The following is a 20,064-nucleotide window of genomic DNA, read 5'->3' on the forward strand; positions in this document are numbered from 1 at the left end:
GACCAATAAGGTAAATATTGTAATTAAGGGCAGCCAAGACACAGAGCAGGTGAAGTCAGAAGGTACATTTGTGTGATGCTGCCTTTTAGATCAGTAATTTCGACTGACTGGCTTTCCAGGAAGGGGACATCCTCAGCCCTGCCTGGAACAGGGAGCAGAGATTGCATCCTCTCACCACCTTGGTGCAAAATAGATGCCCCACCACTGAACCATCACCCTATAGCTCTGAGACCAGAGCTGGACACCTCCCTGTATTTGTCAATTCACTGCAATCCCTGATTTGCAAGAATTTGGGGCATATTATGAGCAGCTAGTATTGAGTGGAAGAGCTACAAGGAAAGCGTAGCAGGTAGACCCAGAATGATAACCCTGCTTGTGTTGCTGCCTCTTGCAACCAATGAGATGCAGCTGAGGGAAAAATGCCCACTGAATCCAATCAAGGAGCAAATATTGGCTGCAAATTTTTACCGGCTAGCAGACTACCTCATTAGTGGAGTCGCATCTCCAAGATACTTTAATATTCAATATCCTTTCACGTTTTCCAGCACCCCTGTCAGCAGACTTGAGACGTAAGTAATGATGGATTGATGTATTTCTGCTTCCTGCCTACTCTCCATTTCCCATGATAGTCTGATAATTTTGAAAATTTTCATTTCATTTCATTTATAGAGTTCTATATGTCTGTTCAGTTGGTGAAAAGGTATGATTCAAAGTGTTGTATAATGTTTTTTAAGGAATTAGTAGTAGTTTTAACATGTACTGCTCTCCAAAGCATAACTTGTTTTCTAAAGGATAGGAAGTGTTCTGGGATGTTTTTGAGCTGCACGTTTTCTGTTGTAAATAAAATGGGAACATTCTTTTCTCCATGCGCAACAAAATCTATGCAACTGCAAATCATAAATGTCTACTGTGCTTAATCACTTGCAATGCAGCCTGGGGGTCAATGTGGCTCAAGGGAGTTTTGGTAGGTCACCAGAAATGAGCCTGATTTGTGTTCTGGTCTTTCCTCCATGCTCCTCCCTTACAAAAATACTGTAGACAGAGGCAGACCTCTGTCTCACTTTGCTCTATCTCCTAGCCTCTTTTTCTTAGTTACTTTGATTAATACAAAAAATAATGTGACTTTCGTTTTCACTGAATTGAGGCTGACTGTGTGACACACTTTTTTTTGCAGCTGGGTGGATAAGAAAAACTCACACGTTATTTCCTTCTCCCTTGCTGTTTGGGATATTAATCATAGCCCCAGGATTTTACCCAACATCACCCTCGGCTACAGCATCTATGATACCTATTCTAAGGGAAGACTGACTTCTGACTCCATGACAGACCTGCTTGCAGGTGGGAAAATCAATATTCCAAACTACAGCTGTGGGAAGCAGAAAAGGCTGCTAGCTGTTCTGGAAAAGAGTGAACTTGACATCTCCACACACATTGCAAGCATGTTGGGCATCTACAAGATCCCACAGGTAATCTATTGGCCCAAGTGAAACACACCTGGAAACATTAACCACATGGTGGTTGTTTTTGTTGTTGGCATCTGTCTGTCTTGAAAGACAATGCAGTGAGCCTCTGGGATGAAGTCAAACCACTGTGTTGGCAGTATCAAAGTGACCTCCACAGTGCACAAGCCTAGGCAGTGGGTACGGAGGTCCTGGGTTGCCAAGACGACAAGACCTCCCTCTCAGCCTCACTGCTGTGCTCCAAAGGAAAGCAGAGCAATACATTTGGCACAAGCTTGGCTGCAGGAGTTGCTGGAAGGAGGCAAACAAAACACCACTCAGCTGATTTAGGATTTGTGTTGGGTACACTCTTTAGCCTTTTCTCCTCCCATATGTTGGAGGGTTATGGAACTCCCTTGCAGTTGAGGACAGACAGGCCCCTTTCCTACTGTCTTTCTAGGGCCTACTCAAAACTTGAATTTTATTTCAGCAGACATTTTAATTTAAGTTTGATTATAGTGCTTGAAATATACTTGGAGTCCTGCAGTGATTTCATGCTCTTTATTGCAGCTTGTAAAACAGTGATTGAATTGCCCCTCAAACCTCAGGCTTCTATATACATTATTTACACAATGAGTCCGGTCTGATTGGCTGATTCTGCATCCCTCCTGGAGCCTGATCGGTCTTTTCCTGCAAGAGAATCAGTTTTTGCATTCTAGGATCCTACCTGCCTATTGTTCTAGGATCCAAGCTTAGTACATAACAGTGCTTTACCTTCTTGATTGTTTTTTATTGAATGTTTCTTAATTTCATATAAAACTTTGCCATTAATCGGTATAAAAAAATGCTTAACTTTTTTTTTGTTTACCTCCAAAAAAAATTGAGATTTACACTAAATCTGTCAGCATCTTTTGCATAGAAGTATCCAGGCTTAATCCTGAAACACAATCTATCATTCTTTTCCCCTTTTTTCACCAGCTCAGTAATGGCTTTGCTCTTACGGATAAATTCCAGTCCCCTTTTGTCTACCAAATGGTCCCAAACCAAGAAACGCAGTACCAGGGGATGGTCCAACTCCTCCTGCATTTCAGGTGGACGTGGGTCGGCCTCTTTGCTCCAGACAATGATAGTGGAGAAAGCTTCCTGAGTACCTTGACGCCTCCGATGAACAAAAAGGAAATTTGTGTTGCCTTCACACAAAGAGTACAACGAGAAACTTGGCTATGGATACCCCATGAAGCACCTGCCCTGTGGAGACAAGTCAATGTATTTGTTTACTTTGCAGACTTTCAAAGTGGACTTTACATAATCATAGAGGTTGAGTCCTTACTTGAAAGGATACAAACTGGGGGGAAAGTCTGGATAATCACAGTTCCTCAGAACAAAATTTTCTTATGTGATATTGACTGCTTACAGTATGCTCATGGCTCTTTGTCCTTTGTAGTGAAGACCAAAAAAAAGATGAAGAAAGACTATTATGGGCCAATGTCCTTGACTAGTCAACGGTATTCAAAAGAAGCATTTGATTGTTCTTATTCCAAGCATGCCTTCTCTGTGAGGGGTATGACCAAATGCAGAGCGAAGGATAATGTGAAGATGCTGCCCCAGGTAGAGATTGAAAGAATCCAGTCCCAAGACAGCTATGTGAATTACCTGAGTATCCAAACTGTGGCTCAAGCTTTAAATGCCGCATATTCATCCAGGTCAAAGAGGATGTCGATTGTGGGTGGAGGCAGTTTGGATCTTCAAAAGCTACAGCCATGGCAGGTAATAATCTAGCATGGTCAGATGAATCCAGGCGAGCGATACAGAGAAGATTAGTATGCAGAGGGAACATGAAACCATGTTTATAATGCAGCCCTGCTTACTCATTCCTGGATTTTCCTCTGTCATTCTAGCTTCATCGTTTCTTGAAAGAAGTCCAGTTCTACTCTAATACTTCAGCTGATGGGCAGTACCTGGATGAGAATGGAGCACTGGCCGTTGACTTCAATATCGTGAATTGGGTGCTGTTTCCTAATAACTCTCATGATAGAGTGAAAATTGGGAGAATAGAGAGACTAAAGTCCTCAAATCTGAAGTTCACCATTAACCCAGAAGCAATTGTGTGGCCCAAGCGATTTAAGAAAGTAGGAAAAATTGGATCTGCCATTTTATTATCTATGACATCTGCTATGCTCTAATAACATTTTGAATAGTACATATGAGGCTTTGACTGCAATCTTGTGGATGCTTCCTTGGAGCTAAGTCCCACTGAGTTTAATGGACCCTGCTCTTGAGTAAACATGTATAAAATGTCAAAGTAAATAGAATTTCCAAAGCGGAGCCGAACACATTTCCCCAACCTGGTGCCCACTAAATAATGTGGACTACAACTCCCATGCACGCCAGCCAGCATTGTGCAAAGATATATAAAGGACACCAGGTTGGGTAAGGCTGGAGTATAGTAAGGTATTCCACATCTGTTTGGGCATAGAGAAATTGGGCACGAAATTCTGCAGTAGGTGCTGTCTTTAGGAGCAACACCAAGGACTCCATTTAGTCTTTGGAGCAAAACATCAGTCAGTCTTAGAAGTGGTCAACCTGGTAGAATATGTGATGGCAACAAATGGAGGACTTGTTTTATTGCTCATGTTTATATGATGGTTTATGCCATGTTTGTTGTTAACTGTTATCCTAGTATTGTAATTTGCAATACTATTGTAGCACAAATGCACCTTTCACTTTCTCCTTCATGCTCAATTTTCTCTTCATGCCTAGACTGTGCCTCAATCAAGATGCACAGAAAGCTGTCTCCCTGGATATTCCAGAAAAGTTCAGGAAGGGAAGCCCCCGTGCTGCTATGATTGTTCTCCCTGCTCAGAAGGGACCATCTCCACTCAGGAAGGTAGGAGAGGATCTCAGAGAGAATGGCACTTGATGGGAGGATGGGGCAAATATTTGAGCCAGTCCAACCAAGACGTTAGTAATGGCCAGCTCTTTTTTTTCAGCTGGTACTCGTTGGAATTCATTTCCATCATCTGTTAGGTGAGCACTGTTGCCATTCTAAGAGAACGCTGGAGGCATTCATTTATTTTTTTAAATAATTTTTTTTTTGTTTTACATAAAGTTGTACACATTGAACATAGCCATTTCAAAAATAAAAAGAGCTTATGCAACTGGACTTCTCTACGACCCTTCCCCTCTACAGGGAGGTGGGACCGATTCGGATGGTCTGCCCCCGTCACTTAATGGATCTAAATTGTTTCTAGAGAGTGGTAGGGGATGTTTTATCCCATGTTGATGGCCTTTCAGCAGATTCCCGACCCACTCAGGGGGAGGAGAGCAGGTGGGGGTGGGGGTGGCATGTGTCCTGGGGGTGGTGCACATCACCCAACGGGGCGGGGCGCATGTCCTGGGGGATTGCGCTGCAGGGGGTGGTGCGTTCCCCCCGCACTCCTCTTCCTCTGCCAGTGGGCCCACTGGAATGTGGCGTTAACCAGTGCTAGAGACTGTCTGGCTCCAAAGCGCCCTCTCCAATTGCATAGAGCCCGGAAAGCCCCATGGTTTTCCCAGGAGCTGAGGGCGATGAAACAATCACTGAGACGGCTAGAGCGCCAATGGCAGAAAACTCATTCTGAATCTGACTGTACGTTGAGCCTACCATGTGGCAATAGCGACGGCTAAGAGGACCTTTTTCACCGCCTCTATGCATCTGCAAAAAACAGCACCAGGAGACTCTTTCAGATGATTCACAATTTAATGGAACCACCTTTGCCGTTGTGGCCCGGTAAGGGCCCCCAGATCTTTTGCAATGATTTTGCAAAGTTTTTTGCAGATAAAGTAGCTCAGATTCGGAAAGAGGTGGACACCACCATGGGAGGAAGGCCAGGGCAGAAGAGTGCCAGAGCCCTGTCTAGTTAAGTTGTGTGGGATCAATTCCAATCTGTTACCTGCGAGGATGTGGACAGGCTGCTTGGACAAGTGAAACCAACCACCTGTCTCCTTGATCCTTGCCCATCCTGGCTAATTAAAGCGAGCAGGGAAGGGCTGGGCGATGGGCTCCGCAGGGTGCTGGATGCTTCTTTCAGTGAGGGAGCCTTCCGAGACCCGCTGAAAGAGGTGGTTATTAAACCACTTCTTTAAAAAACATCTTTAGACCCGGCCAATATGACCAACTATCGCCCAGTCTCAAATCTTCCATTCTTGGGCAAGGTGATTGAGACTGCCTTGGTCGTGCTGGTTGATGATCTTCGGCTGGCTAGGGACAAAGGTGAAAGCTGTTTCCTAGCTCTGCTGGATCTCTCAGTGGCTTTTGACACCATCGACCATAACATCCTTCTGGACCGTCTGGAGGGGCTGGGTGCTGGGGGCACTGTCATACAGTGGTTCCACTCCTTCCTCCTGGACCGTGTTCAGAAAGTGGTATTGGGGGATGAGTGTTCAGACCCTTGGGCACTCAATTGTGGGGTTCCTCAGGGTTCCATCCCCTCCCCCGTGCTTTTTAACATCTACATAAAGCCACTGGGAGAGATCATCAGGAGGTTTGTTGTGGGTGTTCATCAGTAAGCAGACGATACCAACCTTTACCTCTCTTTTATATCGGAACCAGTGAAGATAGTGAAGGTCCTCTGTGGAGACAATTGGAAATTGCAGAGTTTGGAGAAAATGAAGGATAAAGTGCGAGACTGGTTACACTACGCTCAGATTAATGAAGTTTTTAAAAATGACAAAAAGTTAGGGTTCCAGGTGGAGAAATCGAAATTGGAAACAGAACTGTTAGAACCTAAGACTAAGGTACTTTCAAGAATGTATAACTTGCTGTTAAAATGGAATACACAAGATGAAATGGTTAAATCGGCTATGATAAAGTGGGCACAGGACATTGGGCATAATATCATGTTTGAGGACTGGGAAAGGTTGTGGACCAACAGGCTGAACTTCACTGCATGTAATGCCTTGAAGGAAAATGTAATGAAAATGATATATAGATGGTACATGACCCCAGTTAAACTTGCCAAAATATACCATTTGTCTGATAATAAATGTTGGAAATGTAAAGGAAATGATGGAACATTCTTTCACCTCTGGTGGACCTGCCCTAGAGTGAAGGCCTTCTGGGAAATGATATATAATGAGCTGAAAAAGGTATTTAAGTATACCTTCACTAAGAAACCAGAGGCCTTCCTTTTGGGTATTGTCGGCCAGAAGGTGTTAAAGAAGGACCGAACATTTTTTATGTATGCAACAACGGCAGCAAGGATACTCATCGCTAAGCACTGGAAAACTCAAGATCTACCCACACTGGAAGAGTGGCAGATGCAACTGATAGACTATATGGAACTAGCCGAGATGACCGGCAGAATCCGAGACCTGGGAGAAGAGAAGGTTGAAGAAGATTGGAAGAAATTTAAGATTTATTTAAAAAAGCATTGTAATTTGGTTGAATGTTAATATGGAGGCTAGATCATAAATAATTGACCACCACTAAATTAGATGCAAATAGGATGATAAGCGAGATTGAGGAAAAATCATAAACCTTTGGGAGAATTATTAGAATATATTCTAAATGAATGGGACATAAGAATGTAAACAAGATGATAAATTGCGGGCAAGAATTGACAATGATGCAAGTGGGAGCGGGAGACGTGAGGGAGTCCAAAGAAGTTAAAAAACTATGTTATGATATATGTTACATTGTTCATTATATTTGCATATATGTTTAAAAATCATAATAAAAATATATTTAAAAAAAAGAAGAAGGTCCTCTGTGAGTGTCTGGAGGTGGCTAACAGATTGAGGTTGAATCTTGACAAGACAGAACTACTGTTTTTTATGGAAAGGTGGGCAGGTAGGTATAGAAGACTCCCTGGTCCTGAATCAGATAACTGTACCTTTGAAGGACCAGGTGTGCAGCCTGGGAGTCATTTTAGAGCACATTGCAGTAATCCAAGCGAGAGATAACCAGAGCATGTACCACTCTGGTGAGACAGTCCGCGGGCAGGTAGGGTCTCAGCCTGCGTACCAGATGCAGCTGATAAACAGCTGCCCTGGACACAGAATTGACCTGTGCCTCCATGGACAGCTGCGAGCCCAGAATGACTCCCAGGCTGCGCACCTGGTCCTTCAGGTGCACAGTTACCCCATTCAGGACCAGGGAATCCTCCACACCTGCCCGCCTCCTGTCCCCCAAAACAGTACTTCTGTCTTGTCAGGATTCAACCTCAATCTGTTAGCCACCATCCATCTCCAACCGCCTCCAGACACTCACACAGGACCTTCACCTTCAAGTAGTTCAGGAATCCCTTATGTACTTAACACATTTGCTTCTCAGTATTTCAACATTACAAGTAGTGCCTTTATAGTGAGTCAAACTATTGATCCATTTAACCCACAGTTGTCTAATCCAGGGGTCCAGATTTTTTTCTGGTCTTTGCACTAGATCTTAATTTCCCAGGTGAAAAAAGCAGGTGGATGCTGCTGCTAACCTGTCAATCAACAAATGCAACAGAGATGTCAGCAAATTTCAGGTGTGCGACTGATTTTAGAATACTGAAGGGTGATTTCTTCTCTGCAGATGCTGATGAATGCACCAGATGTCCAGAAGATCAGCATCCAAATGAGGATAGACATCAATGTATCCCCAAAGAAATAACCTTCCTGTCCTATGAAGAATGTTTGGGGAGCCTCCTGGCTTCCCTTGCCCTCCTCTTATCATTAGCCACATGTTTTGTGTTAGGAATCTTCACTAAATACAAAGAAACTCCCATAGTCAAAGCCAACAACAGGGATCTCTCCTACATCCTCCTCATCTCTCTACTGCTCTCCTTTTTGTCTTCCTTACTCTTCATTGGAAAGCCAAGGAACGTGACCTGCCTTCTCCGTCAAACAGCCTTCTGCATCATCTTCTCAGCTGCTGTCTCTTCTGTCTTGGCAAAAACCATCACTGTGGTTCTGGCCTTCCTGGCCACTAAGCCAGGGAACAAGGTGAGGAGATGGCTGGGGAAGAGTCTGGCCCACTCCATTATCATTTCCTGCTCCAGTGTGCAAGTTCTCATCTGCACCATCTGGCTGGGGATCTCTCCTCCATTCCCAGACTTTGACCTCAGCTCCCAACTTGGAGAGATCATTGTCCAATGCAATGAAGGGTCTGTTGCCATGTTTTATGGTTCTCTTGGCTACATGGGCTTCCTGGCTGCCATCTGCTTCACAGTGGCTTTCTTAGCAAGGAATCTGCCTGGGGCCTTCAATGAAGCCAAGCTGATCACCTTCAGCATGCTGGTCTTCTGCAGTGTTTGGGTGTCCTTTGTGCCCACCTACCTGAGCACCAAGGGGAAATACATGGTAGCCGTGCAGATCTTCTCTATCTTGGCCTCCAGTGCTGGGCTCCTGGGCTGCATCTTCATTCCTAAATGCTACATTATTATATTGAGGCCTGATCTGAACACAAAGGAGCACCTGACAAGAAAAAACTAAACATGACATTTGATCCTTAGCTCTAGGGATATCACAAAATTGCACAGGTAGAAGTCCCAGCCACAATCTCAACTGGAGTTAAACTGCTCATTATCCATAGCAGGATTCCATAAGCTGCTTAAGAAGTTGCAAACTGAATTGCTAAAGTACAAAAAGAACTTCGCTAAATTAGAAAGAAAGTGACTACGTAAGGGATATAGGTAAATGGTCTTATGGGAATATTATTTATTTCTCTACCCATTCTGGGTGGCTTACAGCACATATTAAACATAATAAAAATCAAACATTAAAAACTTCCCGATACAGGGCTGCCCGATACAGGGCTGCCTTCTAAAAGTGATGTAGTTCTTTATATCCTTGTTATGTGAAGGGGGGAGGTTCCACAGGGAGGGCGCCACAACCCAGAAGGCTTTCTGCCTGGTTTCCTGTTACTTCTCACAGTGAGGGAACCACCAGAAGGCCCTCAGAGGGGGACCTCAGTGTTCTGGCGTTGCGATGGGTCGAGTCCTACTTTCCAGAAGAAAACAAACTTGCTCAAAATTAATGAATTGTAGAAGTATGAAAAGCATAAATTTTTTTAAAAAAAGAAAGAAAAAGAAAACAAGCTATCTCCTCTCAGTCTCCTCTTTCTCAGGCTAGACATATGGAGCTCCTTCAACCGTTCCTCATAAGGCTTGGTTTCTAGACCCTTGATCATCATAGTTAACCTACAATTGAGTAAGCTGATATGCTATCACTACTCTGTTGGAGGTAGGAAAATAGCATGTAGGGAACGTTCTGCTCTCATCTCCAGCTTGTGGGCTTCCCTTAGCGTCACTGGTTGGCCATTGTGAGAACAGGATGCTGGACTGGCCTGATTCAACCTCAGGGCTCTTCTGATGTCAATCATGTTCTGCCCAACTCACCTTTACGCTTGATGATCTGTGGCAGCCTATCGAGTAAACATGTTTTCTCCTGCTCTGCACCTGCTCCCATCAAGTTTCAGGAGACAACTTCTTCCCTTTACAATCATCAGAATCACAGTGATCTATTTTTATCCTTTCCTGAATCCAAGTAGCCCCCACCCCACCACTTGAATATTGCCTTTGGGACCAATAAGATAAATATCACAATTAAGGACAGTGGAAGTTGTTTATTCGATTCTGCCTGGAAGGTTGAATGTATAAAATAAATATCATGCCACAAAATCCTGGGGGCCAAGACACAGAGCAGATGAAGTGGGAAGCTACATCTGTGTAAGCTGCCTTCTAGATCTGACAATTAGGCTGACTGACTTTCCAGGAAGGGGACATCCTCAGCCCTGCCTGGAACAGGGAGCAGAGATTGCATCCTCTCACCACCTTGGTGCAAAATAGATGCCCCACCACTGAACCATCACCCTAAAGCTCTGAGACCAGAGCTGGACACCTCCCTGTATTTGTCAGTTCACTGCAATCTCTGATTTGCAAGAACCTTGGGGCTTATTAATGCCAGCACCTAGTGTTGGGTGGGACAGCTACAAGGAAATCATAGCAGGTAGACCCAGAATGATAACACTGCTTCTGCTGCTGCCTCTTGCAGCCAATGGGATTCAGCTGAGAGGAAAATGCCCACTGAAGCAGATCAAGGAGCAAATATTGCCTGCAAATTTTTACTGGCTAGCAGACTACCTCATTGGTGGAGTCACATCTCCAAGACTCTTTAATGATCAGCCTCCTTTCACCTTTTCCAGCATCCCAATCAGCAGACTAGAGATGTAAGTAATGATGCATTGATGTATTTTTGCTTCCTACCTACTCTCCATTTACTGTAATACACTTGTTTTCTGATATCCTTGAAAATTTTCATTTCATTCATTTATTTAAAGAATTCTGTGTTTCTGTTCAGTTGTGGGAAAGCCATGTTTCAAAGCATTTTATAATGTATTTTATGTAATTAGTAGTAGTTTTCACATGTACTGCTTTCCAAAGCATAACTTGTTTTCTAAAAGGTAGGAAGTGTTGTGGGATGTTGTGGGTTGTATTTTTGGTTTCTATGGAAGCTGCCCAGAGTGGCTGGGGAGGCCCAGCCAGATGGGCGGGGTATAATCAATTAATAATAATAATAATAATAATAATAATTAGAGTTGCAGTTTTTCTGTCATAAATAAAATGGGAACACAATTCTTTTCCCCATGCACAACAAAATCTATGCAATTTCAAATTGACAGTGTTGACTGTGCTTCCCTCCATCCTCCTTCCTTGCAACTATACTGCAGACACAGGTACAGGTAGACCTCTGTCTCCCTTTGCTCTACCTCCTGGACCCTTTTCCAAGTTGCTTTGATTAATACAAAAAAGAATGTGACTTTCATTTTCACTGACTGTGTGACACACTTTTTTCGCAGCTGGGTGGATAAGAAGAACTCACATGTTATTTCCTTCTCCCTTGCTCTTCAGGATATTAATCATAACCCCAGCATCTTACCCAACATCACCCTGGGCTACAGCCTATATGATAGCTATTCTGAGGGAAGACTGACTTCTGACTCCATGACAGACCTGCTTGCTGGTGGGAAAATCAATATTCCAAACTACTGCTGTGGGAAACAGAAAAGGCTGCTAGCTGTTCTTGAAAAGAGTGAATTTGACATCTCCACACACATTGCAAGCATGTTGGGCATCTACAAGATCCCACAGGTAATCAATGGGTCCAAGTGAAAAGTGAAACACACCTGGCAACATTAGCCACATGGTTGTTTTTCTTAGCGTCTGTCTGTCATGAAAGACAATGGAATGAGCCTCTGGGATGAAGTCAAACCACTGTGTTAGTAGTATCAAAGTCACCTCCACAGTGCACAAGCCTAGGCAGTGGGTACGGAGGTCCAGGGCTGCCCAGACGACAAGACCTCCCTCTCAGCCTCACTGCTGTGCTCCAAAGGAAAGAAGAGCAATGCATTTGGCACAAGCTTGGCTGCAGGAGTTGCTGGAAGGAGGCAAACAAAGCACCACTCAGCTGGTGCAGGATTTGTGCAGGGTTTACTCCTTCGCCTTTTCTTCACCCAGATGTTGGAGGGTATGAAGGGTGATGGAACTCCCTTGCAGTTGAGGACAGACAGGCCCCTTTCTTACTGTCTTTCTAGGGCTTACTCAAAACTTTTATTTTATTGCAGCAGGCATTTTCATTTAAGTTTGGTTATAGTGTTTTCCCTTTTTGATTGCTTTTTAAAGAATCTTTTTTAACTGCATAGAGAAGTTTGTCGTAAATTAGTAGAAGAAGTGCTTAAAGCTTATTAAATATTGCTTTACTTCCAAAAAATGGTGAGGTTTGCACTAGGTCTGTCAGCATCTTTCATATAGTATACCATCTTAATCCTGAAACACAAGCCATCAGTCTCTTTCCCTTTTCTCACCAGCTCAGTTATGGCTTTCTTCCTACTGATAAATTCCAGTCCCCTTTTGTCTACCAAATGGTCCCAAACCAAGAAACGCAGTACCAGGGGATGGTCCAACTCCTCCTGCATTTCAGCTGGACGTGGGTCGGCCTCTTTGCTCCAGACAATGACAGTGGAGAAAGGTTCCTGAGTACTTTTACACCTCTGATGACCAAAAGGGAAATATGTGTTGCCTTCACACAAAGAATACTACAAGATACTTGGCTATGGATACCCCATGAACCACCTGCCATGTGGAGACAAGCCAATGTATTTGTTTACTTTGCAGATTCTCAAAGTGGAGTTTTTATCATCATAGAGGTACAGTCCTTACTGGAAAGGATACAAAGTGGGGGGAAAGTCTGGGTAACTACGGGACTTCAGAACAAAATTTTCCTATGTGATATTCACTGCTTCCAGTATGCTCATGGCTCTTTGTCCTTTGTAATGAAGACTAAAAAAATGATGAAAAAGGACTACTATGGGCCAATGTCCTTGGCTAGTCAACGGTATTCAGAAGAAGTATTTGATTGTTCATATTCCAAGCATGCCTTGTCTGTGAGGGGTATGACCAAATGCAGAGAGAAGGATAATGTGAAGATGCTGCCCCAGGAAGAGATTGAAAGAATCCAGTCCCAAGACAGCTATGTGAACTACTTGAGTATCCAAGCTGCGGCTCAGGCCTTCAATGCTGCATATTCATCCAGGTCAAGGAAGATGTCAATTGTGGGTAGAGGCAGCTGGGAACTTCAAAAGCTACAACCTTGGCAGGTATGTCATTTTCATTTTGCAAACTGGAATTTGTTGTCCCCATTCTTGAATCACCGTGATAGGATCATCTGAATCTGTCTTGCACTGTGTCAGAACACTGGTTAGTATTGTCTACATTGACTGATTGGCTGTTGACATTGTTTTCACCTGCTGGCAGAAGTCAATCAGAGCTTCTCCCATCCAGGTTCCCAGGGGAAGCGAATTCTGCATGAGTTACAGATGAAGCACAACAGAATTGGCCAATCACTGTACGCCAGGTCTAGCCCACAGATTCAGGCTATATTCCTGCAGACAGAAGTATCATCCAATGATTTGCAGGCAGCAACTTATAGACTGACTTGAAAGGCAGCACCACACACAGAGAGATGTGGAGCTCGTTGGACCAATGTTCTGATTCAACAGTTATCTACTTCTTAGCAGCCTCCTATACTGCATTGTTTGGGAATCCATGAAAGGTCTAAACATGTAGAATCTAGATCTAATATATGGTTACCAGATGTCCCCGTTTCCCCGGGACACTCCCTGGATTTACAAATATGTCCCTAGACAAAATCTGTCCCCGGAATGTCCCCGGATTTCATTTAATGTTCCCAGATTTATATTTTAAGTGTTGTAGATTTATTAGTAGGGAATGAATGTTGCGTGATTGGTTCAATGGCAGAAGACACATTATATGGGGACTTCTAGCGAGGCAAAATGGCGAGCGCCACGGCAGCGAGGTCTAAACATGTAGAATCTAGATCTAATATATGGTTACCAGATGTCCCCGTTTCCCCGGGACACTCCCTGGATTTACAAATATGTCCCTAGACAAAATCTGTCCCCGGAATGTCCCCGGATTTCATTTAATGTTCCCAGATTTATATTTTAAGTGTTGTAGATTTATTAGTAGGGAATGAATGTTGCATGATTGGTTCAATGGCAGAAGACACATTATATGGGGACTTCTAGCGAGGCAAAATGGTGGGCGCCACGGCAGCGAGCAGCTCCTGAAGCCAGCCAGTGCCAACTGCACTACCAGGCTGGCTCCGGGCTGCTGACACTGACACTGCCGCTGCCACTGCCACTGCTGAGGGGGAACAGGATGCCTGGGGTGTCAACTGGGGGAACTGCTGACCCCCCCACGACGCAAATCGAGATGGGAGTGAGGGCACCCGTCCACGCAGTCTACTGCCCAGTGGTGCTCCAGGGCCAGGAAAACCCTGGAGTCGACGTAGGGAGAAGGAGGAGAGGAGAAGAAGAAGAAGAGAGAGAAAGAGGAAGGAGAAAGAAGAGGGGAGCCCCGACCTTGTCGCACCACTGCTGCCGCTGAGGAATAGAGATAGGAGAGCACTGGGAGGGCAAGGACACGTGGCCGAGCCCAGGCCTGACCTGAGCCTATTCCACGGTGGCTGGTGCTCCAAGAGTGGAGGCCGGGGCACAGAGGAAGGCCGCGCGACAGAGGAGACCACAGAAGAGAGGATATTACTTCTTAATTATTATTTTAAAATAACTTTTTTTAATAACTTTTTTTCTCTTTTCATAAAAAACCCCTGTCCCTGGATTCTTTGAAAAAAATCTGGTAACCTTAATCTAATATGAATATTAGGAATTACTTTTTATAAAATGTAACAAAAACACTTAGAATTAGACGCTAACATATTACACTGTTATTAGCATTACTCTTGAAAGCTTTTGTCTTCCAATTATAACCACACTTCCGCGTTATACGTTGGGCTGCTCTGAAGACAGTTCAGAAATTTAGAAGATTCAGACTTCAACCATCATGTTGTTCACTGGGACAACACTGTTTGAGCATATTACACCGATCCTGGTCCACCCACACTGGCTGCCAATAAGTTTCCAGACCCAATTCAAAGTCGAACTTTGGCAGACAGCAGTCTTAAACACTCTGGGCCTTGCTTCCCAAACCCTCATGACTATGGGCCTGGGCCAAGCTAGATCCATGGTTCGGCAAAGAATCATGGGCACAGAGAGACAACAGGACTGTCCCCGATTATAAAATAATAGAAAACCGGAAGATACGTAGCCGCTCCAGCAACATATCTCTATTTCCTCGCATCCAGAAATGCAAGAAGGGCTTTCACTCTTGCTAGAAGATCGGCCTTGCCCTCACCGGTTCTGGAAGGCTCCTATAGAAGAGTCCCGTATGCACAGAGACTTTGCGCCTGCCCATTAGGGGAAATCGGAAGCCCTGAACATGTATTTTTTTAGATGTCCTTTTTATGCTGAGATTGACACCATTGAGCCTTTGCTGAAGAGGCTCGCTGATCTTTCAGACAACTCTAAACCTAATTTTCTCCTCTTAGGCAAAGATCATAAGATGACCTGGCTGGTAGCCAGATTCTGCGTCCAGATTTGTAGGCACAGATCATCCTGTAGAATGGCCTTTCTCAACCTGTGGGTCCCCAGATGTTGTTGAACTACAACTCCCATCACCCCTAGCTAGCAAGGCCAGAGCTCAGGGGTGATGGGAGTTGTAGTCCAACAGCATCTGGGGACCCACAGGTTGAGAACCACTGCTCTAGAATAAAATAGCTTGCTAGGGAAAAGCTGGAGTCGCCCTTTGGGGCACCTCAGGGTCAATTTTTATGGTAGCCCAAATCTCAGGGTATATGTATATATCTCAGTTTTAACTCATGAAGTATTGCTGCAATCTGCTCTAATTGTATATTTTATCTTTATGAACACTGTTTTTATTGTGTTATGCGAGCTGGTCTTTGACCGTAATAAATTATCTATCAATCAAAGCCCAACTTTGACCTATAAAGCCTTAAGGACCAAAATACCATAAGGACCACCTCTCAGACCCTGATTTCATAATCTGAGACCCTGCTGCAGTGGCTCCCATTTTACCCCTCCAAATCAACCTTTCCTAATATATGTAATAATGTTGATTTTCGTCACCCCCAAAATTTTTGAAGTTGATTGATGGTGTCTAATCTAGAACAGTCAGATGGTTCCAAATGAGAAATACAGTGGTTCTTATTTAGAGAAGATTAGGATGTAGAGGGAACATGAAAGCATGTTTATAATGCAGCCCTGCTAACTCATTGCTGGATTTTCCTCCGTCATTCTAGCTTCATCGTTTCTTGAAAGAAGTCCAGTTCTACTCTAATACTTCAGCTGATGGACAGTACCTGGATGAGAATGGAGCACTGGCCATTGACTTTGATATCGTGAATTGGGTGCTCTTTCCTAATAACTCTCATGATAGAGTGAAAATTGGGAGAATAGAGAGACTAAAGTCCTCAAATCTGAAGTTCACCATTAACCGAGAAGCAATTGTGTGGCCCAAGCAATTTAAGAAGGTAGGGGGGAATGGATCTGTCATTTTAGTATCTATGACATCAACTATGCTCTAATAACATTTTGAATAGTACATATGAGGTTTTGACTGCAATCTTGTGGGAGCTTTCCTGGAGCTAAGTGCCATTGCGTTTAATGGAACCTGCTCTTGAGTAAACTTGTATAAAATTTCAATGTAAATAGGAGACTTTCCAAACACTTTCCCCCAACTTGGTGCCCTCCAAATATTGTGGACTACAACTCCCATGCACCCCAGCCAGCATTGTGCAAAGATATCAGAGGAGCAACAGCTTGAGTAAAGCTGGAGTATAGTAAGGTATTCCACATCTGTTTGGGCATAGAGACATGCCCCACACACAAACTGGGCACCAAATTCTGGACTAGGTGCCGTCTTCGGAAGCAACACCAGTGACTCCGTTGGCAGATGTGATCACAACAGATGGACGACTTGTTTTATTGCTGATGTTCATATGATGGTTTATGCCATGCTCCTGTTTGTTGTTAACTATGAGATATCAATGTCAAGGCGGTGGGGGTGGGGAAGTAGAAGCACCAAAAAGGTATCTCTGCCATGCAGGTCTGCAAAATACAAAGAAAAATGTAACTGCCCCAAAATAGGGACTGGGGTCGCTTGAGGTTATCAGAAGCAAATATCAAGGTTATCAGAAGCAAATATCTCTTCTCCGGGATCCTTCCAAAATTCTATTATCTGTGTCCAAAGGCATAAATATACCTATCAATTTCTCCTTAATGCTCAATTTTCTCTTCATGCCTAGATGGTGCCTCGATCAAGATGCACAGAAAGCTGTCTCCCTGGATATTCTAGAAAAGTTCAGGAAGGGAAACCGCCCTGCTGCTATGATTGCGCTCCCTGCTCAGAAGGGACCATCTCCACTCAGGAAGGTAGGAGAGGATCTCGGAGAGAATGGCACTTGATGAGAGGATGGGGCAAATATTTGAGCCACTGCTAACCTGATGGCTCCCAGTACGTTTCCAAGCACAATTCAAAGTATTGGTGCTGACCTTTAAAGCCTTAAACGGCCTCAAAGGTCCAGTAGACCTGAAGGAGCGTCTCCACCCCTATTGTTCTGCCTGGACACTGAGGTACAGCGCCAAGGGCCTTCTGGCAGTTCCCTCATTGTGAGAAGTGAGGTTACAGGAAACCAGACAGAGGGCCTTCTTGGTAGTGGCACCCGCCCTGTGGAACGCCCTCCCATCAGATGTGAAGGAAATAAGCAGCTATCGTATCTTTAAAAGACATCTGAAGGCAGTCCTGTTTAGGGAAGTTTTTAATATTTAATGATGTATTGTTTTTAACACTTGATTGGGAGCCACCCAGAGTGGCTGGGGAAACTCGGCAAGATGGGCGGGGTATAAATAATAAATTGTTGTTGTTGTTGTTATCTTGTAGCTAGGTAACTCTTGTCTAATTTGCTCGGTGTCTGTGTCTCTCCCTCTTCAGAGAGGAGCTGAATGAAATGCCCTCTTCAAGGAGGGTTCACCTGTCGCCAGCCTGTAATGTCCCCACAGCACCAGGAAACTTAATTTGCCCATCTGTTGAGACTTGTAGAATTTTTCAGGATTTAATTGTGGTAGCTCCTCTACAGAATTTTGTCTTATGGTTTCGACTTCTACTACAACACTAGTACAGTTTTACTGATGGATAGGTGGAACTTCTTCCAAATCTATCCATTAATAAAAAGCAACTCATAAGAAAAATCGAGGATTTAAGAATGGCCTTGTTGCATATAAAGAACAGCCCTTCCACCCCCCCATGTGATCTCCAGCAACTAGAAGTCAAAGGAATTCAAAGGTCACTTCCAATGTTGCAGGGAGTACATGTCAGGTAATCTTCTCCTGGGGAATATCTTGATGAGTGAGAGGAAAGTGGGCAAGAGAGCCAAGGTGTATTGGGTTCACCAACTCTGTGGTCTCAGGAGGGTTGTCATCCTGCCATGGAGTCAGTCAGCACTAGGGCCAGAGAGACCACCTGACAGTTTCTGAGAGATCTCCAGCAGTTCAGGAATGGAGGCCATGCCACACAATAATACTCCTCCGAGTTCCTTGGAGGAATCATAGAATTTTAATGCAATACATGATTTTACAAATTATTATTCTAGCTTCAATATATTATAAATGAAGTTGGGGCTTAACACATCTGCTTCTCAATATTCAAACATGACAAGAAGCTGCCTTGATACTGAGTCAGCCTATTGCTCCATTTAACCCATAGTTGTCTGGCCTTGGCACTAGATATTAATTTTTTTAGGTGAATAATAGGAAAAATGGGTGCTGCTGCCAAAATGTCTATCACCAAATGCAATAGTGATGTCAGCAAATTTCAGGTGTGTAACTGAAGTTAGGATACTGAAGTGTGTTTTTCTCTATGCAGATGCTAATGAATGCACCAGATGTCCAGAAGATCAGCATCCAAATGAGGATAGACAACAATGTGTCCCCAAATTATTGACCTTCCTGACCTGTGAAGAATGTTTGGGGATCCTCCTGGCTTCCCTTGCTCTCTCCTTATCCTTAACCACAGGATTTGTCTTAGGAATCTTCACTAAATACAAAGAAACCCCAATAGTCAAAGCCAACAACAGAGACCTCTCCTACATCCTCCTCATCTCTCTACTGCTCTCCTTTTTGTCCTCCTTCCTCTTCATTGGAAAGCCAAGGAACGTGACCTGTCTTCTCCAACAAACAGTCTTCTGTATCATCTTCTCAGCTGCTGTCTCTTCTGTCTTGGCAAAAACCATCACTGTGGTTCTGGCCTTCCTGGCCACTAAGCCAGGGAACAAGGTGAGGAGATGGCTGGGGAAGAGTTTGGCCCCCTCCATTGTCATTTCCTGCTCCAGTGTGCAAGTTCTCATCTGTTCCATCTGGCTGGGGATCTCTCCTCCATTCCCAGACTTTGACCTCAGCTCCCAACTTGGAGAGATCATTGTCCAATGCAATGAAGGGTCTGTTGCCATGTTTTATGGTTCTCTTGGCTACATGGGCTTCCTGGCTGCCATCTGCTTCACAGTGGCTTTCTTAGCAAGGAATCTGCCTGGGGCCTTCAATGAAGCCAAGCTGATCACCTTCAGCATGCTGGTCTTCTGCAGTGTTTGGGTGTCCTTTGTTCCCACTTACCTGAGCACCAAGGGAAAATTCATGGTAGCTGTGCAGGTCTTCTCTATCTTGGCCTCCAGTGCTGGGCTCCTGGGCTGCATCTTCATTCCCAAATGCTACATTATTATACTGAGGCCTGATTTGAACATGAGGGAGCACCTGACAAGAAAAAACTAAACATGGCATTTGATCCTTAGCTCTACGGATATCATAAAATTGTACAGTTGGATGTCCCAGCCAGAATCTCAACTGGAGTAAAACTGCTCATTACCCATAGAAGGATTTCATAAGTTTCTTAAGAAGTTGCAAACTGAATTACTAAAGTACAAAATGTACTTAGCTAAATTAGAAGAAAAAATGATACTAAACTGTCTACATAAGGGATATCGATAAAGGTCTTAAGGGAATCTGATACTACTACTACAACTATTTTATTTATTTCTCCAGCCACTCTGGGCGGCTTACAGCACATATTGAGACTTAATAAAGCATCAAACATTAAACTTCCCGATACAGAGTTTTAGGAAAGTTATTTAGTTCTTTATCTCCTTGACATCTGAGGGGGGAGGGTGTTCCACAGGGAGG

General features: G+C 44.0%; 4 protein-coding genes across 4 annotated transcripts in view; all 4 read left to right on the top strand.

Annotated features, from left to right (window-relative positions):
* Positions 1-20,064, top strand: part of LOC310837486 (uncharacterized protein) — a 147,376-nt gene that overhangs the window by 88,664 nt on the left and 38,648 nt on the right. The gene's annotated exons all lie outside the window — the stretch shown is intronic.
* Positions 1-20,064, top strand: part of LOC310837507 (uncharacterized protein) — a 147,363-nt gene that overhangs the window by 48,011 nt on the left and 79,288 nt on the right. The gene's annotated exons all lie outside the window — the stretch shown is intronic.
* LOC310836044 (vomeronasal type-2 receptor 26-like) lies at positions 361-8,894 on the top strand (the record flags this gene model as incomplete). Its single annotated transcript, XM_083720980.1, has 6 exons — positions 361-569; positions 1,175-1,466; positions 2,418-3,206; positions 3,338-3,568; positions 4,200-4,326; positions 7,996-8,894. 6 exons carry the CDS (start codon positions 361-363, stop codon positions 8,892-8,894), a joined length of 2,547 nt encoding a protein of 848 aa, XP_083577106.1.
* On the top strand, positions 10,421-19,804 carry LOC310836053 (vomeronasal type-2 receptor 26-like; the record flags this gene model as incomplete). The annotated part of the gene is made up of 6 exons (XM_083720985.1): positions 10,421-10,629; positions 11,260-11,551; positions 12,268-13,056; positions 16,137-16,367; positions 17,142-17,268; positions 18,758-19,804. 6 exons carry the CDS (start codon positions 10,421-10,423, stop codon positions 19,654-19,656), a joined length of 2,547 nt encoding a protein of 848 aa, XP_083577111.1. The 3' UTR covers positions 19,657-19,804.

Source organism: Podarcis gaigeae, assembly GCF_964106915.1.
Source record: "Podarcis gaigeae genome assembly, chromosome: 2".
NCBI classification, from domain to species: Eukaryota; Metazoa; Chordata; class Lepidosauria; order Squamata; family Lacertidae; genus Podarcis; species Podarcis gaigeae.